This window comes from Panthera pardus, unplaced genomic scaffold (assembly GCF_024362965.1).
Source record: "Panthera pardus isolate Hobbes unplaced genomic scaffold, ASM2436296v1 HiC_scaffold_21, whole genome shotgun sequence".
Classification (NCBI taxonomy): Eukaryota; Metazoa; Chordata; class Mammalia; order Carnivora; family Felidae; genus Panthera; species Panthera pardus.
In genome coordinates this window covers 4,303,191-4,327,738 of record NW_026526777.1, presented here as the reverse complement: position 1 = coordinate 4,327,738, position 24,548 = coordinate 4,303,191, and the positions used below count along the sequence as shown (strand labels likewise).

The window sequence follows — 24,548 nt, the reverse complement described above, 5'->3', positions numbered from 1 at the left end:
CCACCCAGGCGCCCGGCTTTTTCCTTTAATAACAGCCCACAGGGGCCCTGAGTCAGTGCTGCCCCAGCTTTGCCTGTGTGTCTTCCAGGGAGAGTATAAGCAGCCGGGACAAGAAAATGAGTGTCAGGGAGTCAGGCTCTTACTGAGATGGAGCCACTGCTGGGTAGCTGTCACTTAGGAAGAACGTGGGCCAGGGTACAGGTTGCAGAATTAATCTCAGGGACAGGATCTTCAGGAGCACTTTAGCGGGTGTGAAGATGAGGTCTTCTGGGCTCAGCCCGAGGTGTTTGGTCAAACCGTTGGCAGATCGCTTTGTTGTAAAAGTGCTAACAGGGACTTGAGGGTTTAGGGGCAAGTAAACTAAAGGGAAAAGGGGAAGTTACTGGAAAAGCGAAGGACCAGCAATAGGATAAAAGAAATAACTGATTTTGGGGGCGGGAAGGGCAGAGGGAATTTTCGGGGTGAAGAATATAATATTTGAGTTTAATTTGCTAAACTGTGCCATGATGTAAAGTTCCTCAAGAGCCCCGGACCTTCAGGGTGAGCTGCTGTGTGTGTTCAGTCTTGCATTAGGGGTGTTGGGAAACGGAGAGAGGCGGCTGACAGCACAGTGTGGGAGGGGAGATGGAGTGAGGAAGACAGGCTTGCTGGGAATGAGTGGAAGCAGTACCAACCTCTCTGGTCTTGTCTCTCCCCCTTGTAAGCACACGCGGGCTCTCCTAGGAGTTTGCTGAGGGACTCTGGGACAGCCACCGAATGTCAAATGGTTTGAGCCGTTTTACCTAAAGACCAAGATCACCGCGGCCAGCAGCAGGCTGGAGAGTTGGGGCACGTTGAGGAAACTTCCTAGGAATCTTGGAAACACAACGTAGGAAATGTTGCAAACTTTCCGGAAAGGACTCCTTCGTGGAAAATAAGGAGGCAAATGTTTAAAGTAGAAACGGGTGGGGCGCCTGGGTGGCTCAGTCGGGTAAGCACCCGACCCTTAAATTTTGGCTCAGGTCATGATCTGATGGTTTGTGAGATCAAGCCCCGTGTCAGGCTCTGCCCTGACAGTGTGGAGCTTGTTTGGGATTCTCTCTCTCTGCCCCCTTCCCTGCTCACATGCTCTCTCTGTCTCTCTCTCAAAAATAAGCATTTGAGAAAAAAAAAAATGGGTGTGCCACAAAACAATTCAAAAGATCAACTGGAAAGAAAGGTAGATTCCAGAGCGACTGTGCAACTCTCTAGGCAGCTTTTTAGAAAGCATGAGGTAGAGCTATAATTTAAAGTTAAAAGTAGGGGCGCCTGGGTGGCTCAGTCGGCTGAGTGTCCGACTTTGGCTCAGGTCATGATCTTGTGGTTCATGAGTTCAAGCCCCCGCGTCGGGCTCTGTGCTGACGGCTCAGAGCACGGAGCCTGCTTCGGATTCTGTGTCTCCCTCTCTCTCTGCCCCTCCCCAGCTCGTGCTGTGTCTCTCTCTCAAAAATAAATAAAAACATAAAAAAAAAAGTTAAAAGCAAACATTTGATTCCTGAGTCTTGCCAGCTACGTTTCAGGGCCAAAAAGCCCCATGTGATACGGGGCAACTAGATTGGGCAGCCGACCTCAAGCCTTCCTTCCCTCGGAGAAAGAGCTGTTGGAGGGTGCTGCTGTCGTCACCGTGGATGGATGTAGGGACCACACCAAACAACAAAACCACGTAAAGAACAATAGTAGGGTTAAAATCTGTGGATGCACACGTGAAGGCGTGTAAATTATTTTTCCAAGAAAAAGCCTGAAAGGAGATCTACCTGACATTCTTAACTGTTACGTGGGGGCAGGGGCAGTGAGATTACAGGACATCTGACCAAGTATTCACAGCGAGGACGGTGACCCTCGGTTTAAAGTACTTGGGAGCATGAAAGTACGGCTCCTAAAGAGTTAGGAGAAGTCCGGGAGGAGACCGGAGAGCGGACATCGGATTGAGCCAGGACGTCATTGGTGATTCTTGGTTAGTTTCAGTAGAGATTCTTGGTTAGTTTCTTGGGCTGGAAGCCTGGTTCCAGGGAGTAAACAAAGAACTCCAATACGTCCTGGACGAGAAGCACAGATCGTATCTGCCTTTTCTGTTTCTCCATGAGCCTGTTGTAATGAGTGCCAACAAGTGGTTAAGGAGACACTGAGCCAGGAAAGCGGTGCCCCACATTTGTCGTAGGGGAGAGGAGAAAATACCGAACTGAATGGAACCAGGAGGGGGAAAGAAAAAATCCCTGGTCTTTTATTTAAATTAGGGTCTGAAAAGTGCTGCTTTCATCCCAAACCCGCCACAGATTTGGTGTAAGTATGCTTCCTGTAAATACGAATTTTCTTTGAATAGATTATAAAGGTATAGGCTGGATGGCTGACTTCTGGGGGAAAGAAGTAACTTTTTTTTTTTGCCTGTGGGGCACAGCGGGATTGGATTGAGCAGACCATGAAAGGCGATCTTAAGACCTTCTTAAAACGTGGAAGGAAATGCAGATGTTCAGGTGCGCACCAAGACCTGTGCGAGCTCACAACAGCGCGGCGTTCTTTCCGTGTTAGGATCCGCTTAGGGGAGAGGTGTGCGGGGTGTGAGGGAATGGCGAAGCGCCGCCGCTAGGGGGAGCTACCGCCCCTCCCGCCTGAGTTGCACAGTGTGGGGGCCGGGGCGCTGTGCTAGCTGGGATTCACCCTCCACGTGGTCCATCCTCTCCGGTGGTGGCCCGCTACGCTTCCTACAGCCCGTGTCATCTGCTCACGCTGACTTTTCCTGGAATTCTTCCCAACCATATTCCACATCCGAAGCCCTGTTTTACCACATCTTGTTACGTTTCCAGTGATATTTGGGCGGCGAGTGCAGATTAAGGGTAATTGCCTGCTTAGGTCCCTTGGTAGCCTCTCTTTGGAGTGTAGGAGCAATCCCAAATTATTACTGAAGAGCGACGCGTGGCTCAAATGACCACGCAGGGCTGTGGCTGTCCCTGGAGGGGAGGGTGGCCCCGGAGGGTGAGATGGGAAGTTCGGGACATGGGACCGAATGCCCGTGTTCATCCTCCTTGGTCTTCTGTTCTTACACAGAGGACCTCGCGGGGCAAGAGACGCCAGTTGCCCTCCTTGGGAAGGGAGAAGAGGTCAATGGGGAGCATCACGGAGCCAACACTGTGGAGGGGGTGGGTGGGTTCAGCCAGTGCCCGTTGCCTGGGATGAGCTCTGGGCAGTTAGAACGTGTGTCGGTGACCGTCAGGACGATTTTGGCATCAGATGGCCCCTCCTCTCCCTCCCTCCCTCCCCCCCTCCCCCCCTCCCCCCACTGGCCTGCGCAGCCAGAAGTGACGGCAGCCGTGGAAGCAGCCCTTCTCCCACCCAAATCTGAGCCCTCCTGTGGCTGAGCCCTGAGGGTGTTTCTGTGTGGGGGACACACCGGTAGATGATCTCGGAAGCGTGGTCCCGCGCAGAAAGCTTTCAAAATGATTTATACATTCCAGAAGGATAAAAAACCCTCTGGGAGAATAAGAATACAGAAATGTGCTCAGGCATCAAAATTGTAGTCGTGAAGCCAGGATTTCTAGTAGAGGAGGAAGAAAAATAGAGGGAGGAAAACACCGAGGGTGTAAAAGAGACACCATTTGCAAGGGGAAGAAATTAGGACAAAACCCATAGGTGCTTGTCAATGCCTAAATCTTCCTAAGCAGAATAATGTGCCTAGAAACAGAATCTAGGTTTAAAAAACGTGAAGCGTGCAAAGTGGGCTGAGCCCCGTGACGACATTTTGTGCGTAAGTACGCAAACGTGTGCATGAAGAGAATTGCGAGTTAAAAAAAAAAACAAAAAAACAAAAAAAACCACGACCGTGCCTTTTTGCCAGACTTTGTGCCCTGTCCTTTACTTTTCTTTGCAAATAAGATAGACCCAGGGAGCCAGCCAGGGAGGAATTAAGAATCTGATTCCGTGAACTGTTTGAATAGAGGAGACTTTTCTTTGGGACAGAAGTGTCCTCCTACCCGGGAGACCGCCTACCTTCTTGAGTGTGGGATCCGCCCGTGTTCTTTGCACACCAGGCAGCCGTGACTTATTTGTAAAAACTCATGGCGGGTGGCAACTCGGGTAGGTAGGGATGAGGTTTGGGGGCAGGGACGGAAGGGGAGCGTGGCGAGTCCTTTTTATTTGTAGGAACACGCCAGAAAGTCACGGCAGGTGATTTGAGGTTCTGGAGTCCTTCTCCTCCTCTGTAGCACCCCTGATGACAGTGAGCACCTGTACTATGCAAGGACATGTGCTGAGCGGGTCCTCTGTACGCGTCCTCACGCAGACCCCCACGAGGCAGCCACGAGAAGTGGCTGACATGCCACCTGTCTGCCTTTGCCTTCCCCAGACGCAGCTGGATTCGCCCCCCGTGGACCGTGGGTCCCAGCGCAATTTCTCCGCGACGTTGGTGCCGTCGCTTCCGGCTGCGGTGGCCGTGTGCCACACGTGACTTTGCCACCGCTCCACCTGCGCGGTGGGACCTCCAGGCGTGTTGGGCCCTCAAAAGAGTGGCCACAGCCAGACAAAACCTAGACGGCAGGTTCTGGAACACAGATGGAGTGGAGTTGAGAAGCTAGCTGCTCGGCCCCGTCAAGATGAGGAGTAAAGGTGACTCAGGTGGGGCTTCACTTTCCTTCTGCTCCTGAGCGTTCTTGGACCCCCGTTTACCGTAAACCACAGGAAGCGCGAGGCACACCTAGAACGTCTCGGCATTGTTCTCCAGATGTGACTGCACGCTGGGGCCCTAGCGGGAAGGTAAGAGGAAGGCTTTTTCACCCAAGAAAAGTCCTTTGTAGACTTCTCCGGAGCCGTGAGGCTAAGTGCTCTGACCTGTTTTCCTGTAGCTTCACAAATGAGAACCAGACCCTTGTACAAGACAGAGGTTCAAACACTGCTTTTCTTCCTAGAAACGTCTGCAGGTTTAGGCCTCTCTCTGCACACCTTTGCACACTCTCCAGTCCTGCTCCTGGGCCATCCTACCTTCCGGGTCCTTCCATTTTCCTTGTGAGTTCTCAAGGACTGAAGTGGTTTCCTGCTATTTTCCTTGTTGTGACCACCATTATACCTGAGAAGAGAATGCCTCAAGCAAGCAGCCAGAGATCCCATCTCTATTTTATTGTATTAAAAAAAAAAATGTAATGTTTACTTATTGTTGAGAGAAACAGAGCATGAGTATGGGAGGGGCAGAGAGAGGGAGAGAGGGAGACACAAAATCCGAAGCAAGTTCCAGGCTCTGAGCTGTCAGCACAGAGCCCGATGCGGGGCTCGAATTCACAAATGGCGAGATCATGACCTGAGCTGAAGTCGGACGCTTAACTGACTGAGCTACCCAGGCGCCCCTCCCATCTCTACTTTAAATGGTGTTAAAATGGAACTCTTCCTTCTTCAGTTTGGAAGGAACCATCGATGCGATGCTAGAGAATTACAAGAACGTGACGCGGATCCACTTACGTGAATGTGCCAAGGAAATGATTCGGGACAAGTTCAGTGGCTCTTGTATCATTGGGCAAGAACAAGGTGTGCAGAGAGATGGACGTGGGCTGGGAGCTGTGCTGGGGAGAGCCGTGGCTTCACTGCTGTTGCTTCGAGAAAAGAGCAGGTCATGTTCCTGGTACCTCGACAGGATGCTTGCTGGGATTTCTACAGTCTTCACCTCAAGTCTGGTAGTGGTGGCGGGCGGTTGCTTCCACAGCGTCCCTCAAAGCTTAAAATGTGCTCCAAGCTATTGGGAGACTTCAAAGGCTTGAGCGAGCTATGGCCATCGTAGAAGCAGAGAAGTGTTGTCTGTGTTCCCTTCATCCTAGCCTCCTAGAGTTTACGGGGACAAGGGATCCAGTTGCTTTGGGAGGAGGTGGGGGTCATCTAGAAGGAAGAGCCGGCTGGCTTGGAGTTGTGTTGTGTTCTGTCCACAAGAGCCATCTCAGGAGGTAGAAGGTCTCCAAAGGCAAGAAACCGGACAGGCATTAGATCTGGCCATGGGAGAAGTGGCAAATGATCCCCGAGAGTAAAATAATCCGTGTAACTCAGAGTTGAGAGGGGGGAGTTAGGATATCAACCGGAGATCGAGGAAAGCCTGACGACGGTGAGGTATGGATTACGACATAGAAAGTATCAGATGACCCAGACTTACTAGAATGTAAACTCCAAAGCCAGTCCCATGATGGTTTCACTCCGTGCTGTGTTTTTACCTGGCACAGTGTCTGGGACAGAGTAGGTGCTCAAGAAAGAAACGGATGATGCTACTGGAAAGTACGCTGGCTTCATTTCTTGAAACTTGTTTTAGGTTCCTTGACAGGGGGGGCTGTTAAGCTAAAAGTGTCTACTATTAAGAACAGGCAGGGGGCACCTGGGGTGGGGGGACGCTGAGTCAGTTAAGCGTCTGACTTTTGGTTTCAGCTCAGGTCATGATCTCACGGTTTGTGGGTTCAAGCCCCACATCGGGCTCCGTGCTGATAGTGTGGAGTTGGCTTGGGATTGTCTCTGCCCTCCGTGTCTGTCTGTCTGTCTCTCTCTCAAAGAACTAGCAATGGCGGACAACACAGCGTCTAGGCAAACGTGTGTCTGTGCTCCTGGTGGAGATACGTACTCTACAGGAAGAGACCCGTCTTGCTAGGACACGGAGTACAGGTACAGAGCTCACAGGACAGGAAGGGTGGTCGACCTTCAACTCTACAGCAAGCCTTGAGTTAAGGGCTGGCGAATGGAAACTAATGTTTCCACGTTGCATTTCCTTCTCACCAGGGAGCAGGTTGAAATGTGCTTGTGAAGTCCCCGTGACTCCACGCAAGCACCCCAACAAACCGTGGATTCTACCCACTCCTGTCTGCCCGACCCTCTTGCCCCGTGAATGGGGCTCACAGGTTCCGTCTTCCTTCCTCGGATCTGGCGCCTGCCTCGTTGTCGATCCTGGGTGAGTGAGTTTGAAGTCATCACTGTTGTCATTCGGAAGCTCTCCTGGATGTGGTCTTTTCTGATTTCCCTCGGCCTGACGCCCCGTTATCTGTGGGCAAAGCCTGCCTTGTTTTTCACACACAGCTGCATTCTCTTTGGGGTCCTTCTCTAAGAAGGCCCCTCGTTTCTGCTGCGGATGTGTGCCTGGTGGCTTCTGTAATGACGGTAACTCCTAATAAAATCCGACAAACATTCCGTAGCATTGTAGTTAGAACGTTAGGTGCTGAGAGTGGTGCCTGAGGGGATCAAGTGACGGAGGGCAATGTCACCTCAAAGGGTTTAAGATGGAGATCCGTAGGACTTTGAACTGGGAGGTCCCAAGCAGTATCCTTGGTGACTTGAGGACCGGAGGAAAAATCCAGCACGATACGCTGGTAGTGTATGGGCTTTGTTGTTTTTTGTTTTTTGTTTTTTGTTTTTTGTTTTTTTTTTTTTAGAAAAAAACGCCGCGTTTATCTTCCTGCGCAAGGAATGCCAGACGTTCCTACGTTTTGAGTTTTCGTGCCTGCCTGCCAGTTTTCCTCATTACTTGAGGTCAGGTTCCCATTGCTTTTACTTACTCGAGTTGTTTCTCTGATGTGACCTCCGACCTCGTTTGCATCTCTGATCTCTCTTGCATTTGCTGGAAAACCAAACTGGGTTCCTGGTGGAATTTTGCACACATCTGGAGCTAACAGAATGACACGGAGCTGGTGAGGATCGCCCCTGCGCCGCTCCCTGAGCCTCGGGCGGGTGTGGTGACCCATCCTTTTAGTCACAGCTGCCCCTCCCCCGACTCTGCACCCTGCTTGTGCTCCAGAAGAACGCACTGACTTCCAAACAAGCGGATCAGAGAGTGCTGGAGATCGCAACAAGTACCCCCCGGATGCAGGCGGCACAATGCAACATACTTGTTTTACTCGGCAGCATGCAGACGGGGAAATTGAAAAAAGCAAGAGCCACAGGCAGTGGGATCTCGTGGGCGGCGGCCTTGAGCGGGTTCCTGGTGCCTGGGTCGCGTTCGAGTGCTCTTGTTGAGTCGGGCTCAGCTCCACACCGGGGGCTTGATGACGACGTGCCCTTTCAGCTCATCGGTCAGCACACACCAGCCCAGGACGTTGGGATTCAGGTGGGAGCCCTGTTGCACCAGTAGGATCTGCTCTGGGGACAGCACAGAGTCCCACGTGTACGAGTCCCCGATCTCCCCCACCAAGGACTGGGCCTTCTGAAACCCCCATCCGTAGGCATCCAGGACCATCTTGGGGTGACCTCCTACCGTGTAACCCTGCTTCAGACCCTTTTTCACCAGCGGCTTCCCATTGACCCAAAACTCGGTGATGCCAGTGGAGGACTCCCAGCTGGTACAGATGTGCACGGGGCTGGGGGCCGTCTCGGTCACTTTGAAGGTGGCTTTGGCTCTTCCGACGTACAGGGAGTAACTCCCGACTTTGTCCCTGAAGACCAGGAGCCCACTGTCCTTGCCCGGGGCGTTGTAGGAGAGGCTGTGGGTACGGAGCAGGTCACCGTAGGCTCAGAAGCACAAGGTGGAGTTCTTCAGAGGGTCCTCCAGCTTTGGGGTCAAGGTCACATAGGCAGTAGAAGATTCTCGAGGGAACACAAACACCTTCCCACTGAGGTCCGTGGGGTAGAGCAAGATGACCTTCACCACACATGCAGGGTGAAAATGACCTACCCACCCCCCTGTCTCATCTCGTGCTCTCTGGCCGCCCCCCCCCCCCCCCCCGCCCCGCCCCGCCCACCGTACCTGTCTGAGCAAAGACTCCCAGGAGGCTGGCCAGGGCAGAGACCCAAAGCAGCAGCTTGTCCATGCTCGGCCTGGGGCTGTGCCAGCAGCAGAGTGACTGGGCTGAGGGTACAGAAGGCACCGTGCTTGCACCCCACCCCCCAGCTTCTGAGGCTCACCTCTTAGGCCTGAGGCTCCCCTTGGTTTATATGCGGCCGTAGGACGGGGCTTGGGGGATTTTCCAGCCTGTCTCCAGGGTCAACAGTCAGAGCCCCTGATGGAAGGAGGGTTGGGAAATCACTGGGGCTATTTATTAGGTACGGGGGCTGCCGGGGAGCCCCGCCCCCTGTGACCTGGTTCCTGGCAGGGGGGGGGCGGGAGGAGGGGCCCAGTCAGCCCATGGAGGTGGGGGACTCACCCCTGTTCTCTTTAGGAGCCTCTGCTGAGACGTCCTGAGCTCTGGCCTCCCCGGCTTTGCGTGCGAGGCCTCTTTCCATACGCCTGTAAAGTGGACTTCTGTTTACCTGATATCCTGGGATCCTACTTTCTGCAGATCCAGAAGAGTCCCTTCACCTTTGATCAATTCAATACTGAGCAACATGGTCCGTGCCCTCGGTCAGGGACAAGAGAACTGGAGGGTGCACTTTGTCTCCCCGAAGCTGACATTTTCACTATTACTTTCCTCTTAGTGTGGTGGTTGTTTCCTTCTGCTGGATTTTCCCATTGCTCATTAGGACTGACTTTCCTGGCAATCTGTCCACTGTCTGCAGAGATGTTTGCACAGCCCTCTGTTTTCTTCTTCGAGTCCCTGGCATGGAGAGTGTATTTACGTTAAGTTTTGGTGATAGCTGATTTGTGAGTTACTTGCGTTTATTCATTAATTCCCACGCACGACACTAGGTGCTGGGGATTCAGTGGTGACCTACCGTGGCACAACATCAGTGGGACCTCTGTCTCCATTCCCTCTGCTATTACTAAAAATGCCAAGAATTCTCTTAACTGTCATTCAGGTTATCTTTCTAAGTCTCGGCATTTCCCACTCTCTGACTTTTCCTAGGCTAGATCCCAGGTTGTAAAGCCTTACCTGGCTTGTTGCATAGTAAGGTCCCCTATAATGGAGTTGGGATTATACACCTTATTGCTTTCTTTTTTCTTTAATGTTTGCTTATGTCGGAGAGAGAGGGAGGGAGGGAGGGAGAGCACGCGCACAGGTGGGGGACAGAGGATCTGAAGCGGGCTCCATGGTGACAGCACAGAGCCTGATGTGGGGCTCGAACTCATGAACCGTGAGATCATGAGCTGAGCCGCCATCGGCCACTTAACCGACTGAGCCACACCCAGGCGCCCCCACCTTGTGGCCTCTGAATTAACAGGTCCTTCAGCTCGGAAGCCAGTGCCATCCACGTTCTGCTGCAACCTCCCCGTCAAATCCTCCCCTCCTCCCCTTGCTGTTTCTTGTGCTCGGCTCCCCTGACTGCATTCTTCCTGGTCCTTGCCTCCGTTCTGCCTTATCCGTCTGTTTTACACGATTCTGACATTCTTTACAATCTCAAAAGGCTGTCCTGATGTCTCAATTAGGCGTTATTTTCACCTTTGACTCCCCGGGAGGTGGAGATCGAAGACATGAATAGAATCTACTAGTGGTTGACTGTTGGGAGTCACTAGGGCTCTGTGAACCTTGGTTTCCTTTTCTGAAAAACACCTCCGTGTTTTTGTGAGGCTAAATGAGATAAAATAATATGCACAGAGTGCACAGCGGCGTTTGGAGGCTCTTATTTCCAGTCCTTTAATGGACATTACCGTTATCTGTCTCCTATTACAGATAAAGAGTGTATTTACCTGTCCTCCTCTCCTCATTGAAGCCGAGCACGAGGGCTTACTCATTTTTAGGGGACCCATTTGATTTAATTACTCTTGCACATGAAAAGAGCCTGGTGTATATTTGTGGCTTCAAAGGATTCAAACAGGGCGAGGGCTCTTTACGTGAAACCGCAGCAATAAAAAGGAGAATCCAGTTGAGTGGTGGGAGCAGGTGATGCCAGAAGTAACCTCTACCGGGAACCCCGGTGCCGTGTGGTTCCCCTTCCCCGATGCTCACGAGTCCCATAGAAGTTGAGAAGAATACAGGGCTCACCGACCTCTCCTAGCGTCCGTCATGAACGATCATTCCATTCGTCACAGGTGGCTTGGAGATCAGTGTGGGAGAGAACCTTCTCTCTGGGGCATGACGGTGTGGAGCTGGCCTGGGAGGTGAGTGGTCCTGGGGAGGTCAGAGGTAATGGAGTTTATACTGCCCCCAGTAAATGGGAAAAGGTGGGGGCGGGGAGGCCGAGTCTCTTTTTTTAGTTTCCTTCTCTGGAATATGTTTCTTAGCCCTTGGCAGAGAAAAGTCGGAGCTTTAGGAGTCCTCAAATTGGACGTGGGATCCTTCCAGGTGCAGAGAGGAAGGCTCTGATGTCAGCATATAGGAAAACCGAATCCTGGGTCTTCAGAACTGGGTGGACTTCTCCAAGCGAACCATCCCCGTGGTGGCCGAGAGGCTCCTGGTGCCTCCCTGCCAGCGGATGTTCAGGGCCGAGGTGGCGGTTCCCATCTGGGTGGCTCTGGAAGGGTTGAGGGTCGGGGAGGCAAGATGGCTCTATGTGGATGTTGAGTAGGAGGGGGGCCACCGATGTGCCTCAGGTCGACTTGTTCTGGTTACATCAGTTGGCAGGCAGTAAGGTTTGCCTAAGGGGGCATGGGGGGAAGAGGGCAGTGCCAGGAAAGGGTGTGGCATGAACTCAGAACTGGAGAAAGGCAGAGGTGTGAGAATGGAACATTGCCTGAATGCTTGAGACCCTTTCCAAGGCTTTGGGTGTTAATGGAAGACCTTACGTCACGGTAACCACTGGGACAGACTGGATAGGGAGAGACTGAAGCAGAACATGAGCTAGATCAGCATTTTGGGGCTAATAAAGGATTATTTGCTATGTGTTCTGTTGGCTGTGAGGAAACCTGAAAGCATTCATTTGTAAGCAACGGAAAGACCATGGAGACATTGAGACAGAGCATTAATCTCATAGGCGGTCGTGGAAGTCAAAGGCACGTAATCTTAGACTGATGGCAGCGTCTTATGGTAAGAGGAGAAGGACAAGGATTTTTTTTTTAAAGATTTTAATTTTTTAAGGAATCTCTATACCCGACGTGGGGTTCGAACTCACAACCCAGGAGATCAAGAGTCGTACACTCCGCTGACCGTGCCAGCCAGGCACAGATGAGGTTTTTCTTTTTTTTTTTTCTTTTTTTTTTTTTTTTTTAACAGATACACAGAACGTGGATCAGATTTTTCTCCAAAGTTAACGACTGTGTGTGGTTTGGGAAACTGTGGTGCTTATGCTGCAGAGTTGAGAGGAAGGAAGGAGCTTCTTCGGAGGAGGTGGGGGGAAGTCTGGCCACTCCGATGCTGAATTTGAGATGATAATAGGATTTACACCTAGGAAAGGCCAGCGGCGCATCTGTGATATATGTATGCCACTTGGGATTAAAAATACAAGCTTCGCAGATGAACATAGGGGAAGGGAAGGAAAAAGATAAAAACAGGGAGGCCAACCAGAAGTACAGAGAAGAAACTGAGGGTTGCTGGAGGGGAGGTGGGAGGGGCATGGGCTAGATGGGTGATGGGCGTTAAGGAGGGCGCTTGGGGGGATGAGCACTGGGGGTTCTATGTAGGTGACGAATCACTGGGGTCTACTCCTGACACCGATAATACATGGTAGGTTCGCTAACTTGAATTAAAAAAATAAATAAAAATACAAAAAAAAAACCGTGCAAGGTTCAGAGGAGTCGACCTCTAATACATGGAAACAAACGGATTCTCTCCTCCGGTGGGGAGGAAATGATGTGTCGGGCCGGGGGGGGGCCCAGCCCCGTCTCGAGGGAACATTCGCATTCATGGGGTTGGAGGCAAGGGAAGAGGAGGGAGGCGACCGTGCTTGGCAGAGAGAAGGGTAGCGTATATACTGTCATGGAAACCAAGTTAGCATGTTTGCAGGAGGAACCGGCAGGCGGTGCCCTGTGGCATGGAGAGCATCAGCGAGATCGGGGTGGAAAGGACGCTGGATTTAGCAATAAAACCTTCCTCGGTGACCTTTGGCAGAGCAGTTTCCTTAAAGGGAGCGTGGCAGAAACCGAGTCGCGGGGGACGATGGAGAAGAAGGAAGGAGGTGTCCCTCCCGAGGATCCGTCATTCTGGCAAGTAACGGAAGGAAAGAAGCAGGATTGCTGTAGGGACTCAGGAGCCAGCGTGTTTTTCTCTACAGGTTTTAGATTCTCTTCTTGACAGAAGCCTTTGTTTCTCTGCTTCCCACCCTGTAACATTTTCCCCCAACGACAGAGAAAAATCAGTGTCCACCTGAGATCACGACTGACCTTTCTACCCAGCAGCTATTTCAGACTCTAAATGCCACACTGCAGGCTGCCGGCTGGCGTCTCGTCCCCTTCCCCACGCTGGCAGGGTCCCAGGTGCACCTCTGTCCAGGAGCCTGGGCACCACGGCGTCTGTCCTTGATCTCACTCTGTTCCCAGTTTCTGGGTTCGTCTATAAAAGACGATCCCTGACAACCGTGTCACCTTTCGGGTTCAGTCCTCTACCTGGACCCCACGACCTCCGTGAAATCTCACCTTGGAATTCAGAGTTGCACCCGAAAGCCGCCTCCTCCAGGATGTCACCGGATTTACTCAAGCGGCATCTGGGGGAGGAGATGGAAACAGAAGAGCAAATACGGCGGTGGGGACGCGGGGTAAGGGTGCTGAGCGTTGAGAGGAGGTTCCTTCTCTGTGCCGGAATGTGTTCCCCGTCTTCGGAGGCCGAGCGCTCGCGGGGACGAAGTGCGGGAGGCTCCTCGCTCGGGCGGTGGGAAGAGGCCTTGGCTGGGGCCGCCGTGTCTCGCTCTTGCCCTCTCGTCTGCCCCGACCCCGTTTCTGCCCACCACCCAGATCCAGGTCAGAGCAAGAATTTTCTCGCTCGAGCCATCTCACTCCTATCCCTCAAACCACAGAACCTAGGGGCGAGGCCTTAGGGAAGTTGGCGGCTCGTCCTGCAGGGCATCGCCAGCGTGGCGAGCGCCCGTCCGTCTCCGGCGGGCACTGCTGACTTCGGCTCCCCCTGCGTTGGCCGCGGGCTACTTCCAGAGCATGCTGGCCAGCGTAGACACTGTACATGCTGGTCATCATTCCACAGGGCCCTCTGGTCTTGTGTCTTAGAACCAGCCGGTCGTCTTGTTCTTTGTTTTCCTGACCCCCCATTTTCATCTGAAAATCCCTAGGTACGGTCTTTCCCCCCAACCTCCCGACCTCAAAAAGGCAATTTGCTTTGTTCTCTTGATGCCGAATGGGGGCCGGGGCTGGGCGGCCTGTCTGCCTCCAATCTGAAGCTGTCTGAGCCCGAGATGCCTCGGGGTCTGGGGCTGGTCCACACTTCTCCCCAGTCAGCCCAGCTGGCCGGGCCTGTCTCTCTCGAGTCTAGGCTGCTCCCTCGGCTTGGCGTGGGGCCTGGGGACAGTCTTGATGAACAGGAAGGTGGGTGCCCAGCTGGCTGGTGAGGCCTTCTGTATTGGCCCGGTCACAGCTTTGTGTCCAGATGGCATCCATGTGCCACTTGTCCTTTGGTGACCCTGTGGTGGCCCATTTCTTCTGTGATCTCCTTCCGGCCACGCGATGTTCCTGCACGGACACTGCTGGGCATGAAGTCAAAGATTTTTTATTCCCCGCACGTGTGTTAAGGCACGCTCGGGCTTGGTTTACGTTTCCTGCACCAGTGTGCTCCTGGCCTCCCCCATGTTGAGGATTGCCACCTCTGTAGGCCACCTGTGCCTGTTACCTCACTGGGGTCACATCCAGGATGGTGCGTCTCTTGCCGACCACAAGCCCAAGCTGGTGAATTCAATAGAAAATACACCATCTCCCAGAGACCGACACCAACACCGCTCTCCTATTGGCCCCTGTTTACAGTCAGAGGTTCCTGGAGGTCAAGGGTACCATGTAGAGAGGTGTGGACAAAAGCATTTCTTTACGGATGGACTCCTTTAGCCCTGGCCATTTTTCCCTCCCTGCTTACAAACATTTTACATCTCACGAGCAGACCAGATAAAAAACTATGCCGCGAACTACTTTCGGCGTGAATCCTGCTTTCACGCCTTAGGAAGAAGGCAGAAGCTAGGACTTCGGCTCAGGATGCATGTTCCTCCAGGGACGGGCAGCCCCCCCCCCCCTCCCACCCAGGACACATAGATGGCCTGTTCTCATGCACGAGTGTTTGCAGTGACATCCTGGCTCCCACTTCCCTTGGCCATTTGGCGCTGGGCTTTGGTCAGAGGGTGAATCAGCCCTAGTGACAAGGACAGCATGACTTCAGTTGAAGAATCGCAGGGCCCACCTGAGACTTCTCCGCTTGTGTGATTTAGTTACAGGATCCTTAATACAAGTGCTTCAAAAAGACACTCCTTACCATTTGTTGGTTGAAAAATAAATAGTTGCCCTAAAGAGAGACTCTTGTTTGCATGAATTTATCCCCGCTGGCCACTTAAATAGTGCATATTCAAGCAGAGTAGCCTTTACTTTTGTACGAGAAAACCAAGATCTTTTTTTAAGTTTATTTATTTTGAGAGTGAGTGCATATGGGGAAGGGGGAGAGAGAGAGAGAGAGAGAGAATCCCAAGCAGGCTGCATGCCCTCAGTGCACAGCCCAACGCGGGGCTTGAACTCATGAACCATGAGATCATGGCCTGAGCGGAAGTCGAGAGTCCGATGCTTAACCGACTGACCCACCCAGGCGCCCCCAAAACCAAAGTCTTTTAAAACTATGTTCTGGTTGCAGGCCTGGAAACGGAGCAGAGGGGGAACAGACAGGGGTCTCTTCTGTAGGAACGGTGCCTTCCTTGGAGGACTCTTCTTCTGAAAAATGTATCTTGTTTCTCGAAAGCCTTTGAGAATTAATTCTGTAGTGGCGGCTAAGTCTGGGCAAGCGGCTTTGCTTGCTCTCTGAGGGCAAGCTGTAGGTTTCCATACAGCAAGGCCCACAGTGCCTGCTTTCCTGGGTGGGGGGTGGGTGCTGAGGGGTTAGTTTTCTCCCATGTCTTTTCCTATCAGAGTTCTTGTGACCAGCTCTTCTCTGCTCACATCTCCCCCTTTTTCCTTGGTTGGACAGTTACGTGTTTAATGAAGGAATTCTCTCGTATCTCCCGTTCGAGGTTGCAAATACATTGGAAGAGCCTCGGTAGAATAACACCTACCTGATATGCTCCTACGGTTTGGAAATAAGTGACTCATTACTGTCTCAGTGCCAAGGTCAGTCTTTCCATGTTCCACCTTCTTTTTGTCACGTTTTTAACCATAAAATTAGTATTGGTCACCTGCGATCGCCTCTCCCTTCGACAGATCACCGAAGGTCAAGGGGCCCGAGCCTGTCGGGTGCCTTCTCCTGGAATCTCTTGTCTCCCATGGGAGACTGGGTGAGTCCACAGGTGATGCCAGCATCCTTGTGAGGCTCAGCACCTGACAGACGGTCGGGCAGTTCTGAAGGCGAGGTCCGTGGGTCTTGATGGGGTTTCAGCAGATTTGCGAACTGTCTGAAATTGTGCGCAGAGTTGTGTGAGTGTGGGCACATGTGCATTTTTAAATCAGATCTTCAAAGACGTCTGATCTGCCAAAGATAAAAAGCTATTCATGTAAACTAGGATTTTGTAAGACTATTTCAACCGAAACCCACAGTGAGAAATACATTTTCTCCTGCAATGCCGTACGCACGCATATGCAGCGTTTATATATATATCAAAATTACCCTCACTACGAAGGCTTAAGTCAGAAAAATCGCAGAATGTTTGAGAAATGACAAGTCCTGTGTGGCAGACAGGAGTGGCAGGCATGGAGTGAGAGAAGGGCTGTTGTAGGGGCCTCCTCCCTCCTCTCGGGCCTCCTCCCCAACAGCTCCTCCTGCCTCCTCCTTCACCCAGGTAACATTAGTTATCACGGAGCAACCCCATCACATTACACCTGTATCACGGTGTATTTCCTTTTTCAAAAAAGGTGCATCTTCTAATAGAAAACCGTCACGCTTTCAGAGTACGTGTTCTGAATACAACGTACCGTTCCTGTCCTAAGCCGGGTGGAGCCTGTAGCCTTAAGGAGCTCAGGATCTTGAGCAGGAGCTGGATACGTGCACACCCTGAGCGGGGCGGTGGGAGGGGCCTTTTGGTCACAGAGGAACGGGCACTGCGTTCTCCTTGGGGTGTTCCAGAACGAGGATGAAGCCGGAGTGGAAGATCAGGGTATCTGATGGGGTGAATTTGGGCAGGGAGGGAAGGTGTGGCCAGCTGTGGAGAGGCCTGGCTGTCAGAACGTAAACCTGTGTGTGTTGCCGGTGCCCGGCACAGGGCCCGACACGTTGCAGGCACTTCTTACGACTTGGCACGGATGAGATGGCGAGCGCTTACAAAGACTGAGGCCTGTGATGCGCTTTCTGGCATTGCATAGCTGATAGAAGCATCTGGCGACATTACCCTTGGCGCCGAATCGTCTCCCTTTCTCCTGGGATGAGGAGAAAGGAAGTCACCTGCTAGGAAAGTAGACGTCCATGAGGGCTTTTCCTTCCATCCGATCCTTCCGTGTCTTCGGCCGGGTCCTCCCCTCTCTTCCCCACCTTCCCTTTTCTCAGCCTGTTAGAAACTGGCTGGAGGAGATTATAGCACAGTAAGCCGGTGACAAGTCAAGTCTTGGTGAAGGGCACTGAGCCTTCAGAAGAAAAGAAGGTGGCGGGAGAGAGGAGTCTCCGCAAAGGACCAGAGGATGAGCCTGGCACACAGGCCAGATTCTTAGAAAACCAGATTCAGAAAGTGCCAGACACCCACCCAGTTTGCCACTGCCTGTGTGTGTGTGTGTGTGTGTGTGTGTGTGTGTGTGTGTGGTTGGGGGAAGGGAACCGATATTTGAAGGTCGAGGATGTGACCAGCTCTACAGCAGGAAATCACATCACTTAATTCCCCAAGATTACACAGCAATTTACAAAGAACACTTCGTTTTTTCTCATTTGAGATTTGTAACACTTCTGCAGGCACGGTTTTTCCCACTTCACCACCAGTGCCGCTCCACGTCTGTTGTCGCTGGTGGTAGGACTAATTTACGAGCCACACTGTCCTAGGCTGATTGATTGCCAGGCTCCATTCTTCTAGCCCTCAAGGCAAACACGAGGTGGTTGTATACTTTGCATTTCAGGTTCTCTGTGACTTGCCCTAGATCCCACAGTGGGGGGAGGGAGTCTGGGGACCGGAACTCAGGCTCTCTGACCACATGGCCCACACGCCTGACCACAGATGGAGAGGGTCCCCACAGCTCATAGTATGTGACACGATGGGGCCTTGGACCCGTAGGACGGACTCTGAGTTCCAAATACAGACTTATCACCACCCCTCATCTATCCGTCCTCACAGGGTAAGGACAGGATGCGCAGCTTCAGTTAACTGGGCACATCCTTTTGGGCCCAAACCTATCTCCATTCAAGCACTGCTTAGAGATTTCTCGAAGGTCTTCTCTTTGTCTTTGTAAACAAAGGATGCACACTTACCAGCTTCCTCAAATGTTTACTATGTCTTGAGCTCAGGAATTTGAGATGCATTGGAGGTGTTGCCTCTGTGTTAAATTATCATCAGATTGCAGGGCATTTTTGCGATTTTTTTTGGAAAAAGAACTTTGAGATCTAACTTATCCGTAAAATTTACCGTTTGGGTACGTAACTCTTTAGTTTACTTGTGGGGTTGTACTTCCATCACCATAATCTAATCTTGTGGCCTCATCCTCACCCTGAAAAAGAAACCTGTACGTACTAGCTCTCATTCCTCGCAGCCCTGGGCAACCACTCTTCCGTGGATTCGTCTTGCTAGATTTGCCCTTTCTCGACATTTCACGTAAGCAGAATCGTCCAATGGGTGGTCTTCTGTGTGGCCTCTCTCATTCAGCATTTTCAAAGCTCACCCAGGGCTGCGGCTGGTGTCAGGATTCCATTCCTGTTGATGGCTACGGAATACTCTGTTGTGTGAATACACCGCAATAATTGATTTTTGATTAAGTCGACCTTACATTCATGGGATAATTCCCACTTGGCTGCTGTAGTGTATAATCCTTTTTCATATTGCGCTGGAATCCGTGTGCTGGTATTTGGTGGATGTTTGCACCTCTGTTCATAGGATACGGGTCTGAGTTGGTAAAGATGGGTGCATGTTGCAGATGGTGCAAGAAATCCCGTGTGCCTTTCACCCAGTTTCCCCCAGTGTTTACATCTTACGTGATTATCGTGCAGTATCAGAATCAGGGACTTGATGTGTAGGTACTGTGTGTGTGTGCGCGCGCACGATTCTGTCATTTTATCGCCCGCATGGATTCATGGACCCGTGCTGTGTGGGGAAAGAAATAGGTTCTACTTACATAAATGGGCTAGAAAAAAGCTTAGGGCAGAAAGCCGCCACCGTGGGGCGAAAGCGCCCGAGGTTAGCTAGTGAGATATTGTAATGGGATCACTAGTAAATTGTTGTATCACCTGCAGGAAATTACTTTCTATCTGACGCCGATCTACTAATGTACTTTGATCACAGACTCCACTTGCCCCCCAGGCCCTTTACTTCTTAGGCACACGAGTTAATGATTCTTGTCTGATTGTTTTCTCCACGTTCACGTGGGTAAGATCTTGTTTTCTTCACGTTCACCACGGGGATAATATCTTGTGAGCTCGATAAGTACGGAGACGAAACCTCTGTTTGGGGCTCTTGTCTCCTCCTGGGCATTAGCCGCTCTCGTATTCAATTCAACATCCGCTCTCTTGCCGGACAAGAGAGAACTCCCGACTCCTAGTATGCCACAGTGCTGGAGAGCCCTCTACCCTTCCGTTCATAATATAGGCCTTAAACATCTGCCTACACAAAGAATCCTATTAGACAGGATTATAATTTTTGCTTCAATGATCAAACATAATTTGGAAAACTCCAGAGGAGAAGGGGAGTGAATTACACTCATCTGTATTTTTGCCTACCGTGGTCGTCCTTCCTTCCTAATGTTCCAATTCTTATTTCCTTTCAATTTAGAGGACTTCTTTAAGCCAATCGTTTAGGGTAGATCTGCTGGTGACAGTTCGTAGCTTTCCCTTCTCGGAATATGTCTCGATGCCTGTCTCATTCCTGAAGAACTATTTTCCCCGATTACAGAAGTCTGGCTTGGCCGCTGGTTTCTTTCAGCTCTAGAAACACCTCGCACCCCTTCCTCCTTGTCCTCCACAGTGTGTGTGCAGAAACGTTCTCTCTGGCTTCTTCCAAATATGTTCCTTTCCCGTTTGTTTTCAAAAGTCCTTGCCGGGTCTCAGGGTGGATATTTTTTGCTTTATTCTGTTTGGGGTTCCCCCCAGATTGAGTCTGCACGGTTAGGTCTTTTGACAAACCTGGGAAACTTTCAGTCCTGGGTTTTGCAGGCATTTTTAGTCCTGCCCTTTCTCCTCCTTCCCCAGCACTCTGACGTGAGCCATAGATCTTTTATTACAGTCTTGTTCCTCAGACTCTGTCTTCGGTTGATGTTCTCTTGGTTCAGATCGGAGACCTTCTCTCTGTTTTTCCAGTTCACCGGTTCTTCTCTGTTCTTTCCATTCTTCTGTTGAGCATATCCTTTGCGTGTATTTTGGTTATTTAATTCTAAATTTGTTTGGCAGTGGTTGCTTCTTTTCTTTCCCTAGTACTTGCTGCTGAGACTTATTCACATGTTTTGAGCATGTTCATAATTGCCCGTGGAAACATTTTTATGGTAGCTCCTTTAAAAAATTTGTGTCTGCTCTCAACAATAGCCAAATTATGGAAAGAGCCTAAAGGTCCATCAACTGATGAATGGATAAAGAAATTGTGGTTTATATACACAATGGAATACTACGTGGCACTGAGAAAGAATGAAATATGGCCTTTTGTAGCAACGTGGATGGAACTGGAGAGTGTGATGCTAAGTGAAATAAGTCATACAGAGAAAGACAGATACCATATGGTTTCACTCTTATGTGGATCCTGAAAAACGTAACAGAAACCCATGGGGGAGGGGAAGGAAAAAAAAAAAAAAAGAGGTTAGAGTGGGAGAGAGCCAAAGCATAAGAGACTGTTAAAAACTGAGAACAAACTGAGGGTTGATGGGGGGTGGGAGGGAGGGGAGGGTGGGTGATGGGTATTGAGGAGGGCACCTGTTGGGATGAGCACTGGGTGTTGTATGGAAACCAATTTGACAATAAATTTCATATATTAAAAAAAAAATTTGTGTCTGATAATTCTAACCCGTGTCGTGTTGGGTTAGCATCTGTTGATTCTCTCTGCGCACTCTCTCTTACTCTTTTTTTTTTTTTTTCTTCTTCATTCAGCTGGAAGTCTTCCTGTGTCTTTATATGATGAATTTTGGATTGAAACTTAGGTATTTTGAGTATTACATTGTAAGACTCTGGATCTGATTTAAAACCTGTTTCCGCGGGTCTCCCGTGAGGCTCCTCTGAAGGAAAGGAGGCCCCACCTCTTCACTGCTGGGTGGAGGTAGGAGCCCAGGTCCTCTGTGCAGCCTCTGTTGGCAAAGCAGTGATGGGTCATTGTCACTGCTGGGGGGTGGGGTGGCGGTGAGAGCTCAGGCTCCACACTAGACCTGAGCTGTTATCACCTTGTGGGGAGAGAGAGGGGGGCACGTCTCCGCTGCCTTCCAGGGGCTTCCACTGACATGGTAGCACGTGGCCTTGTTCCTGCAGAATGTGGTACAACTGGGGACCTTCTGTTAGGGCTCCTTGGATCCCAGCCCTGTAGGGAGGGGTGCAGGCACCTTACCAGCACTGCATGAGGCAGAAGCACAAGCTCCCCGCCTGGTCCCCCGAGGCCACTAGCAGGCTCTTGTCTGTCACTCACTGCCTGGCAGAGAGGAAGCTCCCGCTCATGCATTCGGTCTTCTTTGACACCATTCGGGTGGGGGGTTGGGCGTCTCATTACTGGCAAGGGTGAAACGCAGGCTCTCCGCGTGGCCTTTGGCAGGAACGCATTTGGGGAGGCGGTTTTTTTCTGTGGTATTTTGTTGGAATAGGGTCGTTGTTACTGCAAAGTTTTCTGTCCTGTTAGGATACCCTCTCCTGGTCTCTTGTCTAGAGGTAACAAACTTCTCGCGGGGACTTCTCGTCTGCACCCAGGGACTTTTCCAGCTTCTGGTTGGGGACCTAGGAGCCAAAAGAGAGCCGAATGGACTCCCTGCCGTGCTGTTCCTCAGGTCCTGTGGCCTCTGTCTGGTCTCTCTCCTCCTCTCCCCCTGGTGTTCATGTATATGAAACATCAGTCTGTTTGCATTTCATATACAGCATCCAGGGTTTTTCACTGCACTTCGAAAATAGGAAAAGGTACTTCATCTTCCTGGAGGCAGAAATCTTGGGCATTCTGCGCAACTTCTCCTTTACTAAATACAGAGAAGGAGAAGTACCATGTAATTATGCTGTCCTTTAATAGGTCCCCATCTAATTACCTTTATGGAGCTATTTTTGACCTTATGTACATAAATTCTATGTGGTGGTACTGCCTTTCAGCCTGAGTAACTTCCTTTTCTATTTGTTCTATGGCAGGTCTTCCAGCAACACGTTCTGTGTCTGCTTACCCAGGTGTGTGTTCATTTTGCATTGAGCTTGAAAGGTAGTCTTGATGCAAGTAGGAATCCGGGGTGACATTTGCCCCTTCGGGACTTTGGATATGCTGCCCCCGCTGCCTCTGGCCTCTGTTATTTCGCACGAGAAGTCAGTAGTCAATCTCCTTGGGATTCTCTTGGATGTAAGCGCACCGTTTTTCTCCTGCTGCTTTCAAGACTTTATTTGCCATCTCTGGCTTTCGGCCTCTAGGCAGCGATGAATCTAAGCACGAATATCCTTGTCTTTGCCTTGGAGTTTGTTGAGCCTCTTGACTGCAGACGAATGGTTTTCCTCAAATTCGGGGAATATTCATGTGCCTTTACGATTTTTTCCACTCCTCTGATCATACCATCACGCATACTGGCGTGCTACATTTCACAGAGGCGCTCTTCATTTTTATGTTTTATTTATTTTATTTTTCAGATTGAATGATGTGTGTTGATCTGTCCCAAGGTTTGTAACTTGTTGTACAAGCTCAGAGCTGTGACTGAGCCCCCGCGGTAAGTTTGTCCTTCGGTAATAGAGCTGCTCAACTCTAGAAACCTCAGCTGCTTTTTAGCATTTCTAAGTTTGTTGCCATTTTTAATTTGTTGAGCCATTACACCTTGTAATTCTTTAAACATGGTTTCTTTGGTTCTTTTAGCATGTTAATAACAGCTGCTTTGAAGTCTTTAAGTCCAACCCGCGGGACTCTTAACAGTGTCTCTGCATCTTTTTTTCCTGTTTGTGTCACACTTATTTCTTTAGGTCTCACAATTCTGTGTTGAAATATTTTAGAAATTCTTTGTTAAGTGTTTATTTATTTGCTTTAAAAGAGAGAGAGAGAGTGAGATGGAGAGGGGCAGAGAGACTGAACCCTAAGAAGGCTCCACACTGTCAGTGCAGAGCCCCATGCAGCGCCCGAACTCGCAAACCAGGAGATCATGAACTGAGCAGATATCCAGAGTTGGATGCTCAACCGACTGAGCCACCCGGGGGCTGCCTGTGTTGAAATATTTTGGAAAACATATTGTAGCAATCCTGGCTACTGATCCCTCCTTTCAGAACTTGTTGCTCTCACCGGGTTGCTTATTTGTTTGGTGACTTGGCTGGACTAATACTGTGACATCCACCCTACCCCTACCCAGTGTGAAGCCTCCAGATTCTCTGCTCAGATTTTTTCCATTTATTTAAGGCTGGTTACCTTTTGATCTGTACGGTTCAGTGCTGAGCCACCGATCGGTCAGAATTGAAGCTCTGTGGGATGGGATGGGATGGGGCTGGGGGGGGGAGTGGGCCTGGCTAGCTTGTCCTTGGCTGACCCAATGGGGCGGGGGGTGGGCGTGGCCAGCTTGTCCCTGGCTGACCCAATGGGGCGGGGGTGGGCGTGGCCAGCTAGTCCATGGAGGACCCAATGGGGCGGGGGGTGGGCGTGGCTAGCTGTCCTTGGCTGACCCAATGGGGCGGGGTGTGGGCGTGGCCAGCTAGTCTTTGGCGGACCCGATGGGGCAGGGGTGGGCGTGGCCAGCTCATCCCTGGCTGACACAATGGGGCGGGGGTGGGCGTGGCCAGCTTGTCCCTGGCTGATCCAATGGGGCGGGGGTGGGCGTGGCCAGCTCATCCCTGGCTGACCCAATGGGGCGGGGGTGGGCGTGGCCAGCTAGTCTTTGGCGGACCCGATGGGGCGGGGGGGGGGGGGGTGGGCGTGGCCAGCTCGTCCCTGGCTGATCCAATGGGGTGGGGGTGGGCGTGGCTTGCTGCTTTCTGGCTGACCCACCCAGAACTTCCCAGGGAGTAGCTGGGGACTCGGAGATGGTGCAGCGGCTGCTGGGCAGCGCAGATCCTCTGCGGCAGTGAGCTGGAGGAGATGGACTCTGCTCGTGTTCCCCAGCTGCCCAATTCACCTGCAGTAGCTCTTCCACAGCACTGCTGGCAGGGTGGGTTGGGGGGTGGGGAGGCGGGTGGGGGAGGGATGGTATAGGCACAACCACCTGCCAGTCTCCCCCTGTTTGTACCAAGTCCATTCTTGTCAAGTTTCCGTAGACGGTGCCCACTGAATGCTTCAGTGTGTTGTAAGCCGGAGACTTAAAAATGATTCTTTGATGATTTTGACCAGTTGAATAGGTATGTCTGCAAGTGAGTGGTTTTGTTGAGCTGCTCACGTTTCTATTCCCTGAGTCTTGATGCTTACGTTTTGCT

The 24,548-nt window shown here is 51.3% G+C and overlaps 1 protein-coding gene across 1 annotated transcript; it reads right to left on the bottom strand.

The window, feature by feature from the left end:
- Nucleotides 1–7,981: 7,981 nt before the first annotated feature.
- Nucleotides 7,982–8,765, bottom strand: APCS (amyloid P component, serum). The gene is given in 2 exon segments (XM_019433229.2): nt 7,982–8,579; nt 8,707–8,765. Coding segments are annotated over 2 exon segments (657 nt in total).
- Between the last annotated feature and the right edge of the window lie 15,783 nt (nt 8,766–24,548).